Genomic DNA, 26,203 nt, shown 5'->3' with positions numbered 1-26,203 from the left:
ACTCCAGTAAACTAATTTCCTTTTTATTTCCTCAATAAGATTAAATTAGGCAGACACTCTTGCTCTGATATTCAGTTAACTGAAGCCCACCATCTTTTCAATAAGCTAGCCACAGGCTAGTATGATTGATTTACCAGTATCGTTAGCACACTCTGGCAGATTTTTAAGACCATGGTTGAATGAATGCATTTTGCTTTTGATTACATAGTCATTATAATAAAGCCTATAAACTATTAGCCATGAGTTCTTCCATCTGAGGAACACAGCCTTTTAGTCAGGAGTGGATGAAATAAATTAGGCTACAACAGGTAGATAGATATACGGTACAGAAATGCCCACATTCCTTTAGGTTGTTACACTGCACAAGCCTAGTGGTATCACACTCAACATTATTGCTCTTCCCCAGACTTGTAATTAAATAGATGGTGAACATTTCTGAAAAAACGAAGGGCTTTTACAGCCAACAAAATCATAATGGGACAATATGACATTGTAATTTAAAGGTCTTTGAGAGATAAAATAATGAAATATTCTGTATATCCAGCATAGGAATGAGTTGTAGTAATCTCCTACTATACTTCAACCCTTCAATTGCAGCAACTCCAGCCTTGATGTCCCTTTTCACATCCTCCCCTGCCCATTTCCATGCATATATGGAACATGTATGACCCTATGACCTCTTGAGGTCCCTTGCAACCCTTCACTTCTAGGATTCTATGTTGGTCAAGCCTCTTCCCTTTCCTTATTTAAGCTCTTCCTTGTAAATCACTTCTGCTGTTTGTCAACAAGAAAATAGTGAACTATGCAAAATATCAGTTGTATTTAACAGAAACCCAATGTGTGCAAATTCCATATCAAAGTCATTGCATGATCTTGTTCTTATCTTTCTTCTTCCCTTGCCTCCTGTCCTGTTTTTCACCTGCTTGTTGCATTGCTTCTGAAACTAAAGTGGAAGCTTTTTGATTGGGGACTATCTTTCTATAAAGGTCTAACAGCTTAGCATACTACAGAGCACTGGACCAGAGGATAATCAAAATAGTCTAGATGTGCATGTAGATGTCCCATGTTAAGCATATTCTTTACTTGCTTCCTTTGGCCACCCTCTTCTGATCTTCCTTATTGCTTGTATACTCACTACTGCATCATGTCTTAGTTTAGGTTTAGTTGATCCCACATCATCATCTTGCACACGAAGGACTCCTGCACCCATGAAGTTAGAGGGTTCAGTATGGGCACAGAAGTTCACCTACATGCTGGGAACTGGTGCCTTAGATTGTAAGCTGTTCAGGGCAATAAATGGTTTTGCACAATCACTAGCATAACAGGGTCCTGATCTCAGCTGGGCCTCTGATGGGTACTGAAGAAAAAAGAAAAGCAATCCAAGTTGAATTGCAACATGAATTAGTTAACCACCCATTGCACTCTGCATTATTGTTCTAAGAAATGAAGTGCTATACCCAAAGGAGGGCACATGAATATAATTGGGTGCAATGTTTCACAGAATAGGTGTGAGTAAATAATATTCTCACTGTTTATGTTTTGTGCCTTAGTTTTACAGATGCTTTTGTGCACTTCTGAAATGCAACAAGACATCTGCTACTTCCAGCAACAAGTGTTCTTCAAAGTCCACTCGTGTGTGTCGCACTACACCAAGGGTACTGGACAACAACTTCACATGTGTTGCTGCATCTGCAGGACAGCCATCCTGGGAACAGCAGGAGGCTACGGTTAGCTTGCAGAATCCACAGCCAACCATGGACAACAGCCCAAAGGCAAAACGAGAAGTGTTGCTTGTAGCTCATTATAGCGCTTAATCAAGGCAAACACTAACTTATGCTGCTTGATTTGGGGAGCATTGGTGGACAGGAGGAACAACTGTCAACTGGTTTTGTTAGGTTAAGTCAATAGGTAAGGATATACATGCAGCTTAGTGTAATGATCTGAGGTGCACCTGCTGAAAATATGTCTGCTACTTAAATTGACATATGTTCAGGCCACCAACCTGCTGTTGCTGTCATGCCTAAAGATCCTTCCATAAATGGAATTTCAGAAGTTTTGGGTTTAGTTTTATTAAACAAGGGTCTACCCTAAGAAAGTGGTTTTTTAAATTAAAAAAACCCACAACACTTAGAATGTGTTCAAAGACTTTCATTATGCTAGAGAGAGGTCTGATCTCTCTTATTGTACCCAGTCAGGATAGATCCTCACTGAATAGAAGCCCAGTGAATGAGTAACTTATTCTCTACTAGCATGCAACATCAGCAGTATTCCAGAGTAGGTCCTTTTCTCAAATTATGGAAGCATGTGTTTTGGATTATACTGTAACAAACTCACTTAGCATTCCAGTACAAGCCTGTATAGATTATTATACATTTTTAATATGTTGAGCCATTCTCACAAATTTAAGCTATACATACTGGACATTTTAAAACTTTCAGAGTTTAATTCTTGCTAGATAAATTAGACAATAAATTCAGCTTCTGCCACAGTCACTGGCAGTGTGCAAAGAAATCCAGAGGACTATGCACACTTCACTGAAAATTAGTTGCAGTTGTTTTTTGTAAATCTCATTTAATAAGATAAGTGGGTGTAGTTCATGTTCTTTTCCAAAAGTAGACTGAGATTTTTTTCAAGTGCAACGTTTCACAAGGAAAAGTCTCAGAAAGATCTGTAAGATACTTGTGAAGTAGACATTTAGAAGCTTCTTCAGTTCCCCAGGCTCTAGTGTCACATATTTTAGGACTGAATGGAATGTCAAACAAATGTTATTGGTTGCTTTGAATCTGTGCTCTAATTCGTAGATGACATTGTCCAAAGTTGCACCGAAAACATTCCTTCTGAATAAAGACTGATTCATTTTCAGAGATGGTAGAACATGATTCCTCAGGGTCAAATGCCTCATCATGAAATTTTTTCCGTTTCATTCCTCTCTTCTTTGGCAATTGTGTCAAAATTCCCATACCTTCTGCTACAAGACATGCTTCCTGTAGAATTTTGGGCCACTGATCTCAGTTGTTTTATTTCTTCAATAAATATCAGCAATGAGAGCTACCTCTGATTCAAGAGAGATTCCTCTGGCTTGTAAAAATCTTGTTTCTGTCCTCAATATTTGAAAGAGCTTTGTACCAGGAGCTAAGCACCAAAAGGCATAAAAATGAGCTGATGTACCTTTTCAGTGCTTCTACTTGTGATAGAGCTTCATGTGTCAAGTTTAATTCAAGAGCACCCAGTGCTCCCAGAATACCTGGAAGATGCTATGTGAGTGGATGGACAGCATCAACACGTGCACTCCCGCGTGTGTCTGACAGAGTAGAGTGAGCAGTGTATCCTATCTGCTATAACCTTCCACCTCACTGGAATAGCACTGAAAAACACAAAAAGTTGCTGAACACAACCCAAAAAAATGTTAATGTTTCAGTACAAGCTGCAGCAGCATTAACCCCTATAAAATTTAGTGAATGAGAACCACAAAGAGAATACACAGCAAGTTCATTCTTGGACATAATGCAGGCCTGAACACCTTTTGTTTTCTCTGACATATTAGAGCCATTGACCTCTACAATCATCCAGAGGAATGTTATGACACTTCAAGCTGCCAATTAGCATTTCAGCTATCTGTTCTCCTTTTTTAAAATCAAAGTTGATAAACTCAAGAAATCTCTCTTTAATGTTAAATGTACCACTGTCTTTGTTGTGAACTGCAAAATCACAATATCAACACACGTTCGTGGTGAGAGGCATCAGGAGTAGCATCACATATGATAGAATAATAAATGGCCTTCTCTCCCTGCAAGGATGGCCTTCTGCACACACTTATCACATAATTCAATAAACTCATTCTGACTCTCCCATAAGAGATAATGAGCCTGTCCTTTCACTGTTCTGCCCTCTGTTTCTGTTTGACTTTAGCCAAATGATCACGAGTGATGCTGTCATAGTGAGCTATAATCTCAAGAGTTCCAAGAAAGTTACCATTGTGTGGTTCACTTATCAGATCATCATCTCCTTGGAATGCTAAACCTCGTGAAGCAAGAAATAAGGTAACATCCAACAATCTTTCCAATATTTCTTTCCATCCTGTAGCTTCTGTTAATATTTGTTTTTGAATCTCACTGTCCACTCCATGTCCACCTGACAGCGACTGCTATAATTGCTTCCACTGACAGTAGCAAGTTTGATGTTCTATGCTCTTTTCATGTTCAGGAAGTTTTCAGGCCATAAGCCTGGATCTTTGAAAAGACAAGAATCAGCTAGTGTAGCACTACTCTTTCCTGTTTCTTGTAAATCTTCTGAATAGGGGGTGCTAATGGCGATACTACATGATTATCTTGAAGCATATTATACTGGAATCCCATGATACATGTTCCAGCAGCTTTTCTTTGTCATCAGTTGCCACTGCCACAGACACAGTCTCTATATTGAAATCATTTTCATCCTGATTTTATTCATCTGCTTCCCTAGTTAGTATATTGCCTGACTGCAGAAAAGCCTAGTCTGATACAAAAAACTGGAGGATAGATTGGTGTCCTGTAGCTTCTTTTAGTTCCCTTTCTTTTACCTCCTTATGTTTCTGGCTGCCTGATTTGTATTTATAGCCACCACCAGACATGGCAGTAGAGGGTGGGGGGCGGGTGTGACTGAGTAAATTAGACACTTACTCACATATATTGCGGGCCTGCAAATCCTACCAGAAGCAGCAGCACTGGCTCCTACTGTCTTATGGTGCTTTGCTTTGCCCCTCCCACCGGCTGTCCCTCCCGCCTGCCTGTGCACAAGGAACTCTGGGACTGGTAGTTCTTGATATGTTAGACCATGTCACAGAGAGGAGCACAAATCTCTTTGTGTCTCAGTCTCAAACTATGAGTCCTAGTTTAACTGCACAAGCACACACTCTCTATTCTAGAGAAGGGCCTGGGCTGGGCCAGCAGGCCCAGAAACTCACTGTTCAGAATGTTGCTTGAGACTGCTCGAACACTGCTTCTGATTGGCTCCAGCAAATCTCAGCATCTGGACAATAGATACATAGAAATACGTTTCTATAAATATCCTCAGGCATGATCTACAATTTAGCCTCAATTTTTTCCTCATAGTAATGGAGTTTGCAGCCTGGGCTGAGCCCCCCAGGGCCTCTGGGCCATGATAAATGGCACCCTTCCCCCCCCCCCACCCCGCATCTGGAGGCCCTGGCTGCAGGGAATGGTTCCATTTCTCATTAACATTGCTCTGAGCCCTCCACTCTCCCAGGCAGAAATAGCTTTTTTTCAGTTTAGTTGTTTTTCCTCCCATCATTTTGTCATCATAAGAGACTGCGTTCTTCTTACATCTTAAATAATGCACCAAGAGTATAAGAGTTAAAGAATCAGCTTCACTTCCCGCCCCAAATCTTTAAACTGGCGTAAGTCTCATTTTCAGTTTAAGCTATAAGAAAAGTGTCACACTTGACATCCTCAGTTTTCCGTTATACACAGTGCAACAGCCTGTCACCTGTAATGAGATTTTAGGCTACTGATGGAAGCCAGAAATACAACAAACATGTGAACTGCACAAGATTGTGAAACCTTGGTGGTGTAACATTGATGGTAGGGTAAGCAAGCTTTGTACAGAAGATGAATATCATACCAGCAAGTTTGTTCGAATGCTCATGCTGTCACAGGAGATACAGCATGGAGGTGGGGATCAGCATATCTCTACATTTCTGAGAATATTAACTAGCAGCTGATTATCTGCTTTAAACATGGCCAAAATACAGTACAATGTTACTGTACAGTTCAGATGGCTTAATCTGTATTTCTCTGTTTCTTATTCACCAAGAAACACACTTTATTAAAGGCCTGTACAAAAGGAACCCTTTCAAGTAGATGACTTTTTCCTGATGTCCAAGGTAGAATGTAAATTGAAGTTTCATTATAACTCTTTAAGTGTATTCTTTGTTACCCTCATTATTGAAAGCCTCCTTATTTGTGTAAGTAAACAAACTGCGACTACATTTCTTTTATAATGTATTGTTCTTGGATCATGATTTCAGTTGAAGTATTTGAATGATGCCTGATATTTTTTAAACACAACTAGAGCCAACAAAATAAGAAAGCTTAAAGTGGAAGAAGTCTAAGTGGAAAAAGTCAAAAACAAACTGTTAATGTGTGTGCAGTGATAATGAATACTGTACATCAATTGCCAAATCTGCTCGTTTTTAAATGGTATTTTGTCCTTTTCAGATCACAAAACTCTCCATGAGGTTTTCCATGCACCTCTTTCCTCTGCTTGAATTTAAATGGTTTTATTAAGTGTCAAGTGTGTTTCTACTTAACTATTGACTTTGTTATTCCACACTAGTGATGGCTTTTGCATACTTATGAGCTTTATATTGCCTGTGACTCCATCTTGTATACATTTCTTGTATTCTGACAGTTTAGCCTCAGTGTATGTTCTCGACCTGTTAAAAATGTTAACTTATTTGTTTTTATTTAACAGAAATTGCTAATTAAGCAGGAAATTTGTTCGTCTTATGTCAAATCGTGCAACTGTTAAGACAAAGCAACAGCTGAGATTTTCAGAACCATGTAATGCATTTGGACATACAGGATAGGATTTTAATAAAGCAACTAAAGGGGTTCAACTTCCATTAAAATTTGGGCTACCTCTTTTAGTCACTTCTGAAAATGGCACCCCTAGTTCCCATTAAAGTTAAGATGTTCTAAAGTTTTGGAACATCTCAGCTGACATTTCTATTTAGACAGACTTTACTGTATGTACACCTGGAAAGCAGTATGCCATTTCAAAATATTTTATCTCTAAAGATTCTACAGCAAGTGGCTGACTGAAGTGATGTGTTTTGGATATACAGTACACTGCAACTACAAGAAAACTCATTTTTTACGCTCATTACTATTGCCTCATTTATTGATGTATTGATTTCCCCAGTAAAACTTTATCTATGAAACATCTATAAAAGCATAGGAAACTGTATGAACAGAGTTTTACAGTATTGGAAGCAGCAGCAACTGCTACTGTTAAGTTTTCATAAAAGAGAATGCATTCCAAAAACCTGTTTCCAGAAGTTTATGGCTTCCCAAACCTTTCTGGGCTGAATTTGTAAGGATTGGGTCATGGGTGAGAATTTCTGCAAATTGGTGGGGGATGGAGGGAGGGGGATTGCAACTATTGAGTATAGGATGACTAAAAAATACACTCTCCATTCAAAAAACCAAAACCAAAACCTGAGACCTTTTTTGCTCTAGCAGCAAGCAGGCTTAGGATAAGAAGGACACTTGGCCCCACTATTAGCGTCACAGAGAAGATATGCCTCTAAGATTTCTTGCAAGTACTGGTTTTGATTTGGTGGTACATGACCCCTTCAAAATCACTCTGCACATACACAGTTCAGCCTAATATTAACAATGCTCTTATACAGAATTTTTGCACTACACTCATTAATCATGTAGCTATGGATGGCCACATTCGGTATCCATACACAAGGTCTCAATTCAGCAAAGCACTTGAGCATGTACTTAATCAAACTCATGCTTAAGTCTCATTTAAGTCAATTTTTAAAATGTGAACTGACTACATCTGATCTATAAAAATCCAAATGCATTGAATTAGCGGAGTGTGGGTCTACTTGACAAGCTGGGCAATAGTAAGACAATTGGAGAAATGGCTATTCTGCATATTTTTGTGGTTGATAAATAAGAGTTACACAGGCAGGGCCAACCCTCCCTCGACCAGAATAGCCGGATTGTGGTATGTGGCTTTGGGATCTTTTCAAATAGCCCTTCTACCACATGCCTGCACTCCAGGACAGCCGCATACAGCCACACTGGACCTTTGGCTTTTGTTTGCTTGTTCCACAGTGTCAGTCAATTCTCCCAGTAAGAAACCCACCAGTCTACCCTCCTCTCTTCCCCAGCCTATAGCTGTGTTAGCCCCAAATACTTCTGTATTCTGCCTGCATTTTCTAAGACAGATGTCAGAGACTCCTTTGACCACAGGAGCTGGAATTTGCTCATCTGTGTTGCTCTATTCCTGCTTATGGGTATTAGAAAGATAGCTCAGTAGCCTTTCATAAAGTTTTTTAACTTACGCTTCTTACAAGATAAGAGATGCACTGAATGTCATGTATTAATCTAAAGCAATGGACTAGTTCCTACTCCCTTTGCAAGTACAAGCAGTAGAACTACCCCCATTTTTTTCAGGGGGGAAACAGAATTTTGCCCAATACAAAAGTTTTCTAAAATAGGCTTTCATCATCAGTATTTATTTGGCTTTAAAACCCTTTTCTCATTTAATGTCTACCATTAGCACAGAAGCAAAGGGCCACATCACCCCTAGATCTATGTAGGCAGCTGCTAGTGATAAACTGAAGATCTGCTCCCCCCAAACAAAGATAGTGTATAGACTAAATTGGGATTATCAGACAAGAAAGTAGACAATATGTCCTCCTGTATACGTGATCTATTTAAAATATTGGACTCAGATTGTAATGGAATAACACACGCCTCAGACACTGACTATGTTGAGTGAAATGTATTGTACAAAGAGTAGGTGTTTCTCCACTTGCTGTTAAAGAAAGATCACTATAAATACAGATCCTTTCTGGAAGAATTTCAAAGTGTTTTACAAATTATACAGGATTATCACATCAGCCATCGCCTGGGTGAAACTTGGCTAAGTTTAATAGCACACGGCAACATCACAGAATAGGATGTAATTAATACCTTATCTGAACTTGCAGCAGGGATTTCACGTAGGCAGATTTAGTTATTCAAACTAATCTGGCAAGTACACAAAGACTAAAAATCCTAGTGTTACAAGATCATTAAAAACCACAAGCAGTCAGGACCCCAGCTTTATCTCTCATCTAAAAAGAGGCACCTTCAGCAGCAGAGTGCATTCAGACACCACGCTGGGACATTCCAACACCATGTCTGCAAGGCACATGTCCAATATGAAGCTATATTGGACTTGATAGCAAGTCTGTCAAGGCATGCAACACCCCTCTCTAGAGCACAGGGAAAAGAAAACAGAACAAACTGCCAGCCAGCAGAGCCTCAAACGCACCACACTCCCCCACTGTTCAGAAGCCTCCCTGAAACTTTGTACATGTGACCTTGCATAGAACCCAACCTCAACCAAGACAATCAGGCTCAGGGCTGTTCTTAACTGATGTAGAGTTTCCCCTTGCAGATTTTCCTGGCATCATCTGCTCTGGGGAACAGGGTTAAACAGAGAAGGATTCCAGGGACACAGCTACACTTATGGCAGTAGGTAGAGTGCAAACACAGCACACCCGAACCCAACACAAGCTCTCTACACATCCAAGCAGTGCCACCCATGTCCACACGGTTATTTTTAGCAGTAAGTTCCCCCATGCCAGAGTCATTCACTGAGGTGTGTAGCTACATGTGTAGCATCTGTACTTTACATGCCACCTTGTAAACCTTGAGCTCTGGGATCTGACAGTATTGGAACCCCTGTAGCCAACTCTCTTACCCTGACTCCTGGGTCCCTTATAGCTCCCCTGTAGCAGCCATGGTGACGACTCGGAGGAATGAGACATAGGCCAACAATTTGTAGCTGAACTAGAGACTCTTTTAGGAAATCCAGTCTTGATTTTTCAGACTACTGAGTGATGGAGAATTTACCACATCCCTTGCTAAGCTGTTACCGGGATTGATTAGTCTCACATTAAAATTTTGTACTTTGTTTGAATTTTTCTAGCTTCAACTTCCAGCCATTGGCTCCTATGCCTTTGTCTGCTAGATTTAGGCACCTTCTAATGTCAGAATCTCCAGCATGCCTAATGCTGAATAGGGTTGTCTTTATTAACTTTTATGCAATCGTGTACTGAAATGTCATAGTTAAGTACATGAACCCAAGAGACCAGATGTTAGTGTCATTTTGAATCATAGCTTTAAAGGTCTCCAAGAGTAAAGTTTGGGTTTTTTTTCCCAAGTCATATTTGCTAGGGTGTATTTTGATTTTTAAGAAACAAGAACTCAACATGGAATAGGAGAGTTCTAAGTTGATGGAGAATAAGTCCATCAGTGGCTACCAGCAAGATGCTCAGAGACAAGACTCCATGCACTGAGTGTCTCTAAATATCTAAATGCCAGAAGCTGGGACTGGACAACAGGGGATGGATCATCAGAAATTGCCCCTTTTCATTCCCTTTGAATTATCTGTCACTGGCCACCCTCAGAGAGAGGATATTAAGCTAGATATAGACCATTGATCTGATCCAGCATGGCCATTCTTATGAGAGTCACACAGAATTCTTTCCTTCTTAAGAAGGCCCATTACTGCTAGTGATGCAGGCCAAATTCTGACCTTTTATACTTGTGCAAGCCAGCATCCCCCATGTGCTTGCACAGATATAGCTAAGTGGGACATTATTAATTTTGTTGCAGATGCTCAAGACCCAAATCCAATTCACCGTCCCCTATTTGTGTCAGATCTCCAGGGCTAATAGGGAAAGAAAGCAGTACTATTGGTGTCTGCAGTCTGGGGAGCCAGTCCACAGGCTTGAGGACAAACAAACAGACAGGCAGCCACACCCAACTCTGTTTTAGCCCTCAGCACAGGCTTCTTTATTCCTCCACCACACAAAAACACAAGAAATATTGAAAAATAACAAACAATAACCCTGAGCTGACTAGCACTGCAGGTTTTCCACCCATTAGCTCCAGGGCACAGCCCTCCCTGAGCCTCAGCGGGATAGGGCTCACAGGACCTACCTGTTTCATTCCGAGATATAACATCTTAGCCTAGCCCAACCCAGCACTGCCCCCTTCTGCTGCTGGGTCCTTACTTATACGTCCCAGCTGGGAATCAGAACCAGTCATTAGCTGCTGCTTAGCTGGATCAGCTGTTGCCCAACAACTGTCTGTTGGGCTTCTCAGTAGGCCTGGGTTTGCTGCTCCCAGGCTCTGCAGACCCTTAAAGTGGCAGACCTCCCTGCTCCAGTGTCACTCCAGTAAGCAGACAGAATGCTGTACACACAGAGGTCATAGGACTGATGCGCAAGAAGTGAATATTACATGCTGCCTTTCCAGAGCAAAACTGTATTTTTAGTGCCACTGATGCTTACTTAAGACTTCTGGTTTTAGGCTTGAATACACAAAGGAGGTAGGTGCTGTGACACTGAGCATCACAGCACTTACCTTTCAGGCACCTAGATAATCACCAGAACACACTGCAATTCACAAAGCCTGAGTTAGGCCCTAGGCTTCCTGTTCAGTGAATGGGGAGAGATAAGTGCCTTAGAGGGTGAGTCACAAAAGCCAGCACTCCAGGCAGGAAGATGCCTATACTAGCTATTGGAAATGTCACCCAGAGGGCTGTGTGTTAAGCCCCACCTCTCTCTGGCAAATAGGCACCTATCTCTACTAGCAATTCTCAGCCAAACATTTTCTTTGGAGCTAGGCACCTAAGCTGTTTCTGCAAGCAGCAACAGAGAGAGAGAGAAAAGGAGGACTTCCCTCATAATTTTTAACCCAGGGATTAGGGCACCCAGCGGGGGTAGGGGGAGACAGGATTAGAACAATGCTCTTCCACCACTGGCAGGGTGCGCTCTAACTGTGGGGCTCCATGATTTTCTGATGTAGGGGTGCCTTGCTCTTGCCTGTTGAAGCTGTTCCACTCTGGATTCCCTAATTAAAGAGTTATTTGGGTCAGAGAGAAGGAGAGAGACAGAGTGTGAGAGCATGGATGTGAGAATTTCTTTACAGGCTGGTGGTTAGGGCACACACCCAGCATGTGGCTGACCCAGGAGTCAATCCCCCTGCTCCAGTGATGCTTCGATTATTTTTCCACAGTGGAACAGCTTCAACAGGAGAGACTGAGGGAGCCCTGCATCAGGATAACCTCTAGCCGACTGGTTAAATGTGCCCCACACAGATGGTAGATCCTAGTTCAAACCCCTGATTCCCTTCAGATGGAGGGAGGCTATAAACGGAGGGTCTCCTCATCGCAGGTGACTGCTCTAGGCTAAAGTTATGAGGGAAGTCTTCCTCTGGCTGTTTTGTGTGAACTCACTTGAGAGGCCTGATTCAATAGGCCTTTGAGCATATTTACAGGATTGGGTCCCACACAGGACTTAAGAGGTGAACACTTGTCACCCACTGAATCACTCTGGGGCATTGCTCTCTCTTCCAACATAAGCTGGGAGATAAACCTTTGTATGCCAGCTCATGTTTTCTCCGGAATTTTATAGGCATTGTCTAGAATAAAGATAGATATGCAGGGAGAATTGCAAGCATAAATACATTAGCTTTTTGAACAGCTAGGCACAATTAATAGTGAATTGGCTTTCCATATTGGCTGTGCACTACATGCCAAATATTGGGAGCTCTTTGTCCATTTGTAGCATGTTCCCTATACATACCTATATAGAAATAGAGAGAGAGGAAATATATATACTCCTGTGTGCAGTGTCAGTGTTATCATTCCTGATTTATCATAATCAGGAATCCTGGATTTAAACTAAATTATTTCCTCCTTATTTCTGCTAACAATGATTTGCTGGGGTCTGCCAAATACCAGACAACAGCATGTGCAGAGAAGGTTGATTTGTGGGAAACCTCCTCCCACCTTTTACCCTTTCACTTGCAGGCTGTGCATGACCATCTAGTTAACTGGTTCCATCCTTACTGTGCAGTTTGAAATATCCGTGATGGAATCTATTTGGTACCCTGCTAACTCCTCTTCAGATAGCCCCCTGCTGCATTGCTATAATCCATCAACATCCCCATCAAAAATCAGTGGTGTGGGAGGATGTAGCTAGTACATTTTGCAGCACAAGAGGAGAGTCAGGAAATGCATTTGGGTGCATTTGGAAATGTCAGCCTCAGTCAACTAACTGGTTAATGTATTCCACGGTGTTTTGGCAGAATCACTAATCTGAGAATTAGGGTCTGTTTATTAAGAAAAGAATTCCTCAAATTTCTTCCTGCCTCTCCCACCTCCAGTAGAGCTAACCAGCCTGTGTTTTGAAAGCTGTGCAGTTTAGCAAAATAAGAGGCCAAGATACACAAAAATAATGGCTACAATTAGGACCCTACATCTATGTCTAAGCACCTAAATAAGCTGACTGAGTGTTAAGCATGCTGAGCATGCAGCATATATTGACTCCAATGTGATCCCCTCCATCCTGAAGTTAGTGGCAGTTGCTGGCTGTCCTGCATGTTTGAAAAACCCCACTGCTGATTTTTCAGGAGAAATCAGTGGTGGCTGAGGTCAGCCCCGATAAAGGGAATTTTATCATCTATGTAATGGCAGTGGAGCTGTACTCAGTGTTGGTCTTTCTTGAAAGAGTCCCACCCACAGTGCTTAGCTATAGACAGTGCCTAGTTTTAGGCACAAATTTTTTAAGTCTTGAGTGTGTCCGAATTTTGGGTAATCCTAGAAAGTAATGGACTGGTAGGAAGGAAATGATTAACCCTGGTTGAGTTATGCATTGCAGATAGTTGAATTAATTTATCACATTTCTGTTTGTGGGATGGTAATTATAATAGTTTGGCCTTTAGCAAGCTCTCTGTAGAAGGGTTGAGTTCACCTAGGAGAAACAAGCCAGAGCTGAAGTAGAAAATATGAGTGTAGGGTACCCATCAGATGTAGCAAGGAAGCATTGATTTCTCTGTATTACTCTTGACTATTAAGAGTTTTTCCCTGTGCATCAATTAACTGATGCTAATTGTATCAATTCCAGTAAGATAGAAACTCTTTCATCAAGAATCAACCTGAATTTCCTATACATGTACAAATGTTAATAAAACGGCATAAGTGAATATACAAACAGAAGGTAATATTGTGACTGAAATGATATGGCACAGAGAGGACAGGGATACAGAGAAAGATCCCTAGGGAACTTCCATTGGATTTTCAGATGTTAGGCCTAGATTTTGCCCTAGTGGAATCTCCATAGAATAGAAATTTACAGTAAGAGACACTCTTGAAGTTTCAAGTTTTGACCCCCAAAAAAGAAAAAAAACCTCACAAATTTTCACACAGTGTTTATTTTTCTAAAACCAGCTCTATTTGTCAGTCACCTTGTAATATTGTTCACCTTAGTGCAGCGTTGTTGGTCTCAGTGATAGAGAAGAGAAACTTTTATAAGACAGGCACGTGATTTCCAGATTTAATCTTCAAATGCATATCATAGGACTACTTGTGAGATTGTTGTATTCTGTACACATTCTTGTCAATGAAACAATGGCTTTCATGAAAGGGTCATGAAACTAGAGAGTGAATCTGCTTGCTCAAGTGAACATCTTGATGAATAATTTCCTCCAGCATCCACTCAGCTCCAATATGAAGTTGAAACACTATCTGGAGTTGGTGGATGAAAAGAGTATTTGTTGGCACAGAGACCAGAATATCCCTCATAAGTATTTCACACACAGAATACTCATACCTAAAGATGGAAATGCCATGAAACCTGAAATAATGAAGCGATCTTGCTGAAAGGTCATATTAATTTTATTATCCTTCCACAACTGCTTATCAACATGCTTTGCCACTGGTCTTACCACGTGTTTCTTCAAGCTGAGGTCAAGTGACACAAAAAACGTATTGCTCCAGACTCTATCAACTAAAATTAACAGGTAAGTTCCCTACTATTAACGTGTCGCTTTCTATTTCATTGCATAGTATCAACAGTTGACCATTAACTCTTTCCCCAGCCTTATTCTCTTATGCTAGCAGCAGATAGGAAGGATCCAGCATAAGATCCTTGTACACTAGTTCATAATTATTATCCCCAGATAGAGATATGGTTCACATTCCCACTATTACCAGACAACCCTCAGGTCTATACACTTTTTAGACAGATCTAAAATTCAGCAGAAGCTTTGATGAGGGTAAGGAACTTAAAAAGAAAAGGGGAAAAAAAGAGAGGTATGTAGATGAAGAGACAGAGAGAGGAGGAAACAGACAGATTTTAGATAATTGTGCTGCTTTTGTAATGATTTTAGTCTTTGCAAAGAGGCTAGGAGTTGGACTCTCACCAGAAATTAATTAGGTTGTGATAGCAATAGTTTGGCAAAGAATACATCTGGTGCTGTCACAGATTTAAAGGTGAGCCTCTGAAATTACATGGAAAGTTACAATGTGCATCGAAGTTCATAGGCTCTACCAGCAGCTGGCACCACATGCAGAAATTGACTTGGTGGATGAGTACCAAGCTCAGGTGGAGAGAGACTGATTAGAATCAATGATATATGTTGCAGTAAAAGGAAAAAGATTAGGTTGGCAAGGAAGTATTAGAAGAGGGTGAACTCCAAATGCAGCTGAGTCATTTGCCGATGTACCTAGATAGCAAGGTTTTTAAAAGTGTTCCTTACCTTTCCCACTGTGTGTTACTTGTAGATGAAATTTATGGTACCTTTTGTATTCTTTTTATTAAAGTCCTCTCCTATTCATAGCGCTTTTCATCCAGAAAATCACAAAGGACTTTACAAGCTATATACACTAGGAGGTGTCGAATCCTATTACCCTTAAACACAGTACTCATCACTACTTAGCAGATGTAATTGCAGCTGTCATGATAACCAACCATTTAAGCTCAAACTGGTGCCTGCTGAGATGGTCAGAGTTTAGGATCCAGCTTTGTCCCTCACTCCCCATCTTGGGATCAATCTGCAAGAAATCCTCCAAGAAAAGAGAAGCCCTTTACTTTTCTTTACAAGCAGCCTCCTTTGTCAGGCTTTCATGAACTAAGACGGATGTGGCTCTTCAGCTCTTCTCTTCCCAAGAATGTCCCCATGCTATAAGGCCTGATGTTGGAGGGGGCAGGGAATGGCAAGATGATCCCAGAGGGCATCTCCTGCAAAAGGAAAAAAATTCTAGCTCTGTTCATGCATCAACAAACTCTTCCAGTTCAAAGACAGACAGCAAAAGAGCAGAAAAGTAAGAAAGGTGTCTGAAGTATTCAGTCCCTATTCACAATCCAGCTTTCGCTGTTACTAGATCCTGCAGTGAAGTGGGTTGTGCTAATCCTGTGCTAGTGGCATGGCTATCTGTTACACAAGTTCAGCGTGATTTCACTGCAGGTAAACACCGGGGGAGGGTACAACTTGCTGGGAAGGACCCTGCATTTTTCCCCACACATACCATTCTGAGATTTAGCAGAATAGTCAAGGAAAATTCCAGAGGAAAAACAGAAGCTGGAATCAAAGCCATTTTGCCAGATTGCAATGGAGGGAAAACACTATACTATCACAATTACTCTTGAAGGGTGTGTCTTAAAGTGAGAAAGGAATTCAGAGGTAAGCCTAGTATTCTTAATTCAGAAGTGAGAACAGTAACTCACAGGTGAAGAAAATTGCTAATAAGAACCTAAGGGAAAAGTGAACAATATGCATGCCCCCTGCAAAATCCTTTTGGACTGAAGAGCACAAGTTTTTTCCCAACACAATACCCTAAAAAAGGAATGAGGGTACTTGGAATATTCTTATTCAGTATGCAATGTTTATAGTGCATACTCTCACTTCAGCTGGGGCACTGGTATAGTTGAATTAAAATGAGTGTGAAGGGTTCTCTTGTGTTAGAAGACAATTGATTACAGAGCAGCTTAATTAAAAGAGGTGCTCACCCAGCCATCTCAAATCACAGGGGAGAGGAACAAGAAGCAAAATCTCTCCAAAGTCAGATGTATTCTGTTGTGTTACAGCCGGCTACCACTTCCATTTCAGTCGGAGAGAATTTTGCAACTCACTTCAGTGCAGAGCTGGTCAAAGAGCTGAAAGCCTATTGTCACCAAATGTTTCAAGAAATTTGAAATGAAAGCTTCATAATGAAATTTTAGCAGACTCCCCCCAAAAAAATCCAAACACATCATCGGGTTTTCAGTAAGCAAGGGTTGTTACTCATTCTGGATAATATTCTGTTAAAAGGCAGAAGAGAGACAATGTTGAGGAAAGAATTGAGGAAAGATTTTAGAGGTGTGCGTTTCGGACCACAAGATTCCCATTCAATAGATTTTGAGCAACTCTACTTCAGGGGGAGCAGTAGCAGGTCCATTTGGTTAATTTTTTGCTGGTGCAGCTGGCTCTACCATCATCTACACCCTGTATCACCTGTGGCATGAGCTGCACAACCAAGTGGAGCTCTGCTACCCCTAATCATCCGCTAGCAATAAGGTCTTGTAAATTGTGAGTGTCATAAACTTTTGCTGGGACCTGATGGCCCTGATTCAAGGAGCCACAGCCGGACCCTCCTTCTCTACACCATCAGAGCTGTGCTCTAGTAAGCCCAGTATCCATCAAAGACATTTTAGGCACCACCCTGAGAACAGGGGGTGCATGAATGACACTGCTCCAGAGTGGTAGTGAGAGACACAGTGACTCCCTTATCCCTCCAAATCAGAATTGCTCTCTTGCTTTCTCCTTGCTGGCAGCAATTTGTTGCTGGCCTATACAGTGTTTTCAGCTCCTATGATATTTAGGTTTTTTCTTAAAGCCCCAGATTCTGTATGAGCATCTCAACCAAAAAAAAAGTTTTCGTTTCCATGGTTGGAGAAAGTGCACCCTAAATGCTCAAACCAGAAGGCTGAGAAAAAGAACTCAACATTACTGGATTTAAAAAAACTGATTGTAAGAGGGAGGATTGCCCCAGGGACTGGAGAACCTGGGCCTAAGCCAACCTGATTACAGGATGAGTTCCATCTGAAAGGAATCAAGTGATTCCAATACAAAAGGAGCAAGACCTGGCATGAAGGGGAGAAGCCAAGGGAACTATAGCTATGTCTACCAATACTACAGAGAATAGTAAGAAGAGGGAAGGTATTAACAAAGATACCCTTTAGAGATGAACAAATTCCAAGCAGAAGGGGCTGGGATATGCATGCACCCACCTACTCTCCAGGAGGAGGGACTGTTCCCTGCTGAAGCTGTAATAAAGAGTACAACAGTTTGTGTTTTGTTTTCAAAACCTGTTATTTTGGACTAGTGAGAGACTGAACTGCGGTTGGGGCCTAGACAGCTAGTATGCAGCTGAGGACTCAATAAATGGTCCCTCAGAAGGGACTTGTTTAACTGAGTGAGTACCTAAAGGGCCCTGGGGAAGGGAAGAACAGAGGCAAGTATTGTAGAATGACCTTTACCCAGGAGGGGGTCCTTGAGAGGTGGTTGGCCTGTATTATATCTAAGCCAGTCACATGACTTTAATGAGTCCAGCTTGGTGACTTTTCAGTATGGGGCATTGGTAATGTAGCAATTTATAGCTCCTGTGCTGGCTTAGCTATGCAGTTTGGCAAGCAGTAGAGGTAGAACGGAGCTTCTGCTAGTTGCCTGCCTGCCCACTCCTCACCCATCTGCTCCAGGGAGAGACCAACTGGATACACTACACCCTTTTATTCTGTGTTTCTGGCCCAGCTCCATATAGCCCAGATGAGGGCATAAGGGAAGATTTGTTTACTCCCATGGGGTTATCTGTTCCTAAATTAGCCTAGAAATGGCCCCTGCAGCACAGGGTGATGAAGGAAGCTTACATATATTGATTAGTCCTGTACTGACTGTTCTGAGCCTAGGTCAGGAACTTCCATTGAGGTTTCTAGTCCAAATACATTTCACAAGTACTAGAACACATGCCGTAGTGTTTGAATCAATTTGCTCTGATAGCGAGCACCCTAGCTCATCCTACCAATACGTTGAATAATTCACCTTAACAGGGTGAGTACAGCTTCATGTGCTATAAAGCTACCTCTAAAGCACTTCACAGGAAACTCATCTCTGTAGCATTTCAAAAGTCATAATACATCATTCAATCAGCAATTCCCTGAGGAAAGAGGATACATATAAAACGCATACTTCTTCAAGTTGATATAAATTCAGCACAATGGACAGAAGGGCAGCAGCTTAGATGTATCATCAGAGCAAGAAGAGAAATAGGGCCAGATTCAGATGTCTCTTATGCCAGAGTAAATCTAGAGTAACTTCAGTGAAGTCAGTGGATTTATACCAGTGCCATCGAGATCAGGAAGACCCTGTTCGCTTGCACCAAAGTTTAACTAATGTAGGAGAGCTTTTAAAGCAAAGTGTAGTCTCAACATTTTTTAATCTATGTGGTTAATGACACATTAGTTATTAGAATAAAATAGCAATAATAATTAGTGGTATTTTCAACCTGTCTTTTACTAGATCTCAATGTCCTTTACATGAAGAGTGCTTACAGAATGGAATTTGCAGACACCTGTTGACTTAGGAGCAAGTTTCAAAGTAAAATCCTTTTGAAAATCCCACCTGATAAGTATAGATCTCAAAGTACTTGCTTTATAGAGACAGGTAGAATATTGTTACCACTTTACTGATGGGGAGATTGTGGCACAGAAGACAAGTGACTTACCCAAGATCACCCAGTTCATGGAAGAGTTGAGAATAGACTGGTTTATTTGACAAGCTGGTGGAAAGAAATGGTGAAAATCCAGTGATATCAGTTAAACTTTTGCTAATAGTCAGATTCACTGTGGGGTTTGAAAAAGCAAGAAAGACACTTTGTTTAAAAGTAACTGTTTAGTAATGTTTATTTTTCTTCAAGTTTTTTTTAAACAAGGTTTATATTTAGGATCTGTGGTTGTTTAGGTTGCTGTAAACCTACATATATATCCCAGCCCTAATTAATACTTGTACTTGAACAACCTTAACTATAACAGGGAAGGGAAAAAAGCAAGCAGAGATCAGAAATAGCGACTAGCTGGATTTTAAGTTACTCTGCTTGAGCATGGCCAAATGAACAGCACAGGAACTCAGAAGATCAGACTTCTTTCCCAGCTCCGCCATGAAGTGGCTGGGTGACTTTAGACAAGTCATTTATCTGCTATGCCTCAGTTCCCCCAATCCATCTATAATATGGGGAGAATAATCATCTATCCAGCTTAGTGAAGCACTGAGATCTGTGGATGAAGAGCACTATGCAAGTATTTGTTATTCTAATAAGCTACAGTGGTATTGGAAACAGAGGAAAAGAAATTAAAATTGAAAGGACTTCAACTGTGGCCTGCCGCAGTGGGGTGCAAGGATATTCATTCCATCCTCTCCTTGCTTTGAAAACTTGTACTACACTAGGCATTGCCTGGCCCCCAATGTACCTCAGCCTTTGGTATACTACAAAGGAAGATAGTTGGTGTTCACACTTCCTACTAAGTGCATGCACTAAGATGTATTCAGCCAGCAGTTCACAGCAAAAGAAACAGAGCCACTCACGAGTAGGCCTATCAGCTATTACTAAAGACCACAGATGTATTGTCAATGCTGAAATCAATGGATAAAGCTAGAAGAATCATATTAAAAATCTGTCCTTGGCCCACTGACTTCAACAGGCCAGAATTTCACACCTGAATTTTCCATTGCAGAGATGAGATAATAAACATCAAAACCAATAGTGCAAACTACTGAAAGAGAGACCTGAAGAGTTCAGCTAAATTGCTAGAGTTGCTTTGTTAATTTTATTAATGTATTAACTTTATTAATCTTACCCCAATATGGGAGATTTAAGATGGGCAATAGTTTGGAGAGGTTCTGCATGAGAAGTGATGGCCGTTTGAGAGCCTAACGATGGCTCCTTTAAGAGAAGCCACGATATTGTCCTCAGAGAGACATCAGCAGTCAGCTCCAATGGTGCCTACCTCCCCTTGGATTTTATCAGCCAGGAGGTACAAAGGTCCAGTTTATAGGCAGTGACCCATACCACCTCAGCGCCAGCCGTGGCACTTGACTCATGAAGACATGGTAGTCAGTCCTGCTCCAGCCCTAGCAGAAGGGACTGAAAAGGTGAGGGAAGGATGACATCAGAAATCCACTCCCCAAATGAGTGTATGAAGTTTTCAGTCTTAGATTTATAAGCAATATAAAGGAAAAAGTAATGCAATTCCCTGCAATGGGTTTGTTGTAGAAAAGAAACTTATAAAAATGTAATTTTTATTGTTTCAGGGGTCCACCAAGCAACTCCACACAGCTCACTCAAATGTTCCACCTGCAATATAAAATATTGTTCCAGGATGTGCTTCTAGGGAGTAAGTTCCATTCTACCCCAGAGAAATACAGCCCATGCCGAGAGCCAGATTGATAAAGCTGCATCCAACTTTGAAAGATTGGGGAGCAGATAAGGAAACATCAAGGAACTTGTTTCATTTCAAAGGCAGAAGTCACACAGCTGGTCAGAAAGCAGGGTTGCAATCGCATAGGAGGCTGCCTGTCCTTCCCAAAGCCAGCTGTGTGCTGAGTGTTCCCAGGAAATGAAGTGCAGGCAGGAAGAGGAGATTAGATAATGGAGGGCAAGGAAACATAGTCTAGAATGAAAGGATGGGTCGAAGCCTATTCAAGCTGGCTGATTTTACAAGTCATTAGAAAATTAGAAGAGAAAAATAAAAATGAGAAAGAGAAACAAGTAGTCACAAAAAATTAGGAGTGAGGGGAAAGAAACTAATATCCAAGATATGGCAAGAAAAAAACGGTTTTTGAAAAACTGATGATAAAATGCATTGATATAGTGTAGCTAAATGTTTGATTTTATATATCTGGAGACATGACTTCACATGTGACCTTGGTCAAATCACTTAGCATATGTCTACACAGCAACTAGACACCCGCGGCTGGCCCATGCCAGCCAACTCGGACTCCCAGGGCTCAGGCTACGGGGCTGTTTCATTGCTGTGTAGACTTCCAGACTCAGGCAGAAGCCAGGAGTCTAGGACCCTACCTGGTGGGAGAGTAGCAGATCTCAGGCTGCAGCCTGAGCCCCACAACCCAAGCCCCACAAGCCTGAGTCAACTGGCATGGGCCAGCCATGGGGTTTTCTTGGCTATGTAGACAGACCCAGTGTCTGTGCACCTCAGTTTCCCCATATGTAAAATGGGGATAACAGCACTTCTCTGCCTCTCAGGCATGTTGTGAGGATAAATACATTACAGTTTGTGAGGTGCTCACACACGATGATAGGGCCCAGCCTAAGACAGAAGATTATGTAGTATTATAACATGAAGGCATATCTTAGTCCTCTCAAATGCATGAAGATACACTTTGTATTTCAAATACCTCCATGGCAGGAGCCTACACATCCACTTACATCCCAGTGTTCAAGTTGAGGTTAGCATTTCTATAGATAGCCATAAGGAAAGGGACGCACTGGGAAGATTTTGCTTGGATAGTTGCAGGCACAACTGGAGCAATAAATTTGACAGAAAAGCCAAAGTTAGTTGGACAAAGTTATATGTAATAATTTAGTCTGATCTGGTTACAAGCTTCCATAGTTACATTAGCTCTACAGATATTTACTTGTTCCTTGTCTGTTCTCCATGGTCCATCCTTGGTATGAGAGATGACACATTGCGTCACCATGTAACATCTCAATGCAAGTGAACAATGGCCTCCATGTTTGGGCAATCCTTGCTCACATTGGTGAACAGTGGAACTACTCATGAAGGCAAGGGCTCACCATTATGATTAAGGGTTGCACAGGCCAGCCCTTTATGAATTTACACTCCTCTTTTGACCTATTTTAACACTTATTACAATGGGAGACACACATGTCTATCAGATGGCAGAATCTGGCTTTTGAGTCTCAAGTTCTTCCACCTCAGGCTGCCTGTTATGCTTGTTATAGCTGATTTGCATTGAGACTTTGAGACCTATACACTTCTCTTTGCTTACCGTGAGAGCTGGAATATAAATTAAAATCAAAATGAGGTGCGGAGTTATTCCTGTGGTATGTTTCTCAGTTTATATCTATCCCACTACACTTTGCAATTCCTAGCACAATAGAAGGTTCTTTTAAGAAAAGCCCCAAGTACTATTATCCTGATTTCACATGATGTGGGGAACTAAGGCAGGGAGGAGGAGTTTGATCCAGAGTCCACTGCAGTCAACAAAAGCCTTTACATTGATTTCATTAGGCTTTGAATTAAGCCCTAAAGTGACTTGCCCAAGGGAACTGAATTCTAATCTCCAATGCTTTAATCCTTTATTTTAGGAGATCATTCATTTTAAGCTAAAGTTCCTTGATAATCTGCATGATCTCTGAAGATGCAGGCAGTGGGCAACACTGGAAAAATAGGGGTAGGAATCAGCACGAGGAGAAGGTTATTCATCCAGCTATCAAACTTTGGAAGACACAGATTCAATGAAAGGAAGAAAGGTGCTATAAAGAAACAAACAAAGGGTAACATATGGCAATTCTATTCCGTTTCCATACTGAGTTCACTTAAGAGTAGAAATTTTTCCCTTTAATTATACTAGCCTCAGCTTATCAATGTATTGTTGTAAAACATATGTACCAATATAACAAAGCAAGTTGAAATGTCAGATCCATAACTTCCTTTTGGATTTTAGACCCACAATATTTGCATCACTTCTCTTTTTTTCCACATTACATAATAAGCAACGGATGAAGTTTGATATCCGTCAGTTGGAATAGAATCCTAATGCACTAAAAAGCAAGCTCAACTCAAAAATAAAAATGCAATCCACATCACTTCCAGATTCTGTTGAAGTAACATAAATCACTTTGTTTTAGTGGAATTATTGTTTACCTTGGTGAAACAGAAGGAAAGAAGGATACCTGCAGATGTCTGTAGTACAATTATTCTGTTCTAATGCATACCCTGGAATGTTTTGCTGCGATTCTTATGTGCCTTTTTATTTTCTTACTAATGAAAGAAAGAAAATCAGTGCTGGCTTAGCAATATTGCATTACCATTAGTGTAAGGAAGAGACTGTAGGTTTGGAACATTTCATTGCCATGATTCTCAATGGGCATTTATCAAGATGGAATGTGTATCTCATTACAAGCTTTGGTCACTGTCAATGTGATTCCCACAACAGAAAACTGCAGGTGGACACTGTTTGCTATGGAAAAAGAGGTCTAAGAATAACACAAAGAGCCTGACCCTCTTGGTTAGTGAAAGTTGTAAGGCAGCTTGTAGAACTTTTTCAGTGGGATGGAGGAGGTAAGTGTCTGAGACAGTAGCACCATCTGCAGGCTTGTTTTAAATTCAGAATCACATTTTCTGTTATTCTCTTCAAGAAGAGACACTCTGCCAACATAACCTTACTTAGACATCCCTTGGTTACATCATGTCTTGCATTGAACTAGTACTTGGAGCTAAGGACAGATGGCTAGAACAGATACTGCACTTTAATTAGAGCTTAGAGACTAATTTTCAGCCAGTATCTTACTTAGTGAGTTGAGCCTATTTTCTGCTATGCACCACACCTGAATAGGCCCCAATTCAGCAAGGTATTTAAGCACATGCATAACTCAGCATTCGAGTACTTCACTGAATCAGGACCACAGGGCAAGCTTTATATCAAACCCACAACCATTTCAATAAAGAAACAGTTATAAAATTGCAGTCATCCAGTCATGGAGCAGAATCACTATCATGTGACTGAGGTGACCAATCACACACTACAAAGAATGCATAGCCAGATTGAGCAGTTCATGAACAAACAAGTCATTGTTTTCCATGAACCCCTCATTGAAGTTAACACCATACATTCCTGGAAATCAGGTGAAAAGTTCCAAAGGGGTAGTTAGTCTGTATACAGCAAAAACAACGAGAGTTCTGTAACACTTTAAAGACTAACAAATTTAATTTCTGCAGGCGCAAGCTTTTGTGGGCTGTAACCCACTTCGTCAGATGTAAGGAATAGAAATCAGATTGGGGTATATATATACATCTAAGGTTAAGAAACAACAATGGGGAAGTTAGGTATAAGCAAAGTCCATTCAGTTAGAGTGGTTGAGGCCTATTCACAACCATTGAGTAGGAGGTGAGAATGTGTGAACAGTGACAATTACTTCTTGTAATGAGAGAACCATTCCAAGTCCCTATTTAGACCTAGTTTGATTCTGTCAAGTTTGCAGATGGGTTCCAATTCTGCAGTTTCTCTTTGAAGTCTGTTTTTTCTACAAAAAAACTTCAAAAACTAAATGAAAGCTTATGCCTGCAGAAATTAAATTTGTTAGTCGTTAAAGTGCTACAGAACTCTCGTTTTTGCTAGAAATCAGGGTCACTTAGTGAACAGAAAAGAGCTAAGTTCACTGGATAATTTATTCACAGTGAATAAATTCACCCAGCTCTGCTAATTTTTATTGACAGCCTGCAGCACTGCTACTTCTCTTTCTAATGTGAGAAGACGACATTAACACTTGGGACTTGTCTACACGGCCCCACAGTGCAGACCATGGACATGCGAATAGCAGTGCACTGCAGGCATGCACTGAAAGGTTCCTAGTTCACATTAACATAGTCTTCTTCAAAGAGGACTACATTAATGTGAACTAGGAACCTTTTAGTTTGCGCCTGCAGCATCCACAAGGGAGTTACAGCGCAGCATCTTGGTAGGCGCCCTGCAGTTTGCCCTTCCTAACCCTCCCTCCTCCCCCTGTAGTCCAAACTGTGGGCAGTGTAGACATAGCCTTAAACAAGGGTTTGAAGAGGGAGTTTCCTATATGAGGGTATGCCTCATCCATGCTGCAATAACACTCTTTAATTCTGGATAACTTTCTTCCTAATGAACTCCCACTGTAATTTGCTGACACTCTCTACAACAGATAGCTTAACTCAGACAGTATTCCAATATACCCTAAACTACAGTAATAATTAGACAAAAGCAAAACATAAAGAATCTTGGAAGCTCTCTGTTGATGTGTCATAATGGCAGACCATGTGACACACTGGGAAGACAACTTCACAAGTGGTTTCTGTCAAATAGCTGCTGACGTTAGTCAGATTACTGATGTATTTTCACTAAATAAACCAAAGTTAGATAATCAGAAGCATTAAATCCTTGCAAAAGCACTCCCAAATGCAGAATAAAAGGCACATAATGCTTTGGAAGATGTAAGAAACCTGCCAAAGAAATTGATAAAGAATCTGCAGATTAGTATGTATACACGTCTTATTTACTATCTAACTGATGTGCGAGAGAATGAAATACAAACACGAGAAGATCTTGCAACATTTACCCTGATGCTAATAGGGGGGAAAATAATCTCAAAAGAAATATGTGTAAAGGGGAGTATAAAATAAATATGGCAATATATGATTTAAACAATCATGTGAAATTATCCTGTGAGAAAGCTACAACTCTGTAAAGTGAAATGGACAATGAAGAAAAATATTTACTTCATGTAACCAGGAATGTAAAATGGGATTAGAACAGATTGCATATAGCCCTGTTCCATGAAAATACAATAGGCTTATATGGCT

At 40.9% G+C, this 26,203-nt stretch overlaps 1 protein-coding gene and 1 long non-coding RNA gene across 2 annotated transcripts in view; one reads left to right on the top strand and one right to left on the bottom strand.

Annotated features, from left to right (window-relative positions):
• Positions 1 to 1,814, top strand: part of LOC137147018 (vertebrate ancient opsin-like) — a 125,188-nt gene extending 123,374 nt beyond the window's left edge. The window contains exon 4 of the mRNA XM_067538672.1: positions 1,551 to 1,814. Coding sequence (XP_067394773.1) covers positions 1,551 to 1,814 — 264 coding nt within the window. The remainder of the gene's footprint in view (positions 1 to 1,550) is intronic.
• A 13,634-nt stretch (positions 1,815 to 15,448) lies between these two features.
• Positions 15,449 to 16,899, bottom strand: LOC137146991 (uncharacterized). The gene is made up of 2 exons (XR_010918122.1): positions 16,589 to 16,899; positions 15,449 to 15,820 (listed from the first exon to the last, which is right to left on the bottom strand). It is a non-coding gene; the product is annotated as an uncharacterized lncRNA (long non-coding RNA).
• Positions 16,900 to 26,203: the final 9,304 nt, after the last annotated feature.

The sequence above is a fragment of the Emydura macquarii genome, unplaced genomic scaffold (genome assembly GCF_026122565.2).
Source record: "Emydura macquarii macquarii isolate MOO-44397 ecotype Brisbane River unplaced genomic scaffold, CSIRO-AGI_Emac_v2 contig_499, whole genome shotgun sequence".
Classification (NCBI taxonomy): domain Eukaryota; kingdom Metazoa; phylum Chordata; order Testudines; family Chelidae; genus Emydura; species Emydura macquarii.
This window is presented reverse-complemented; position numbering and strand designations above follow the sequence as displayed.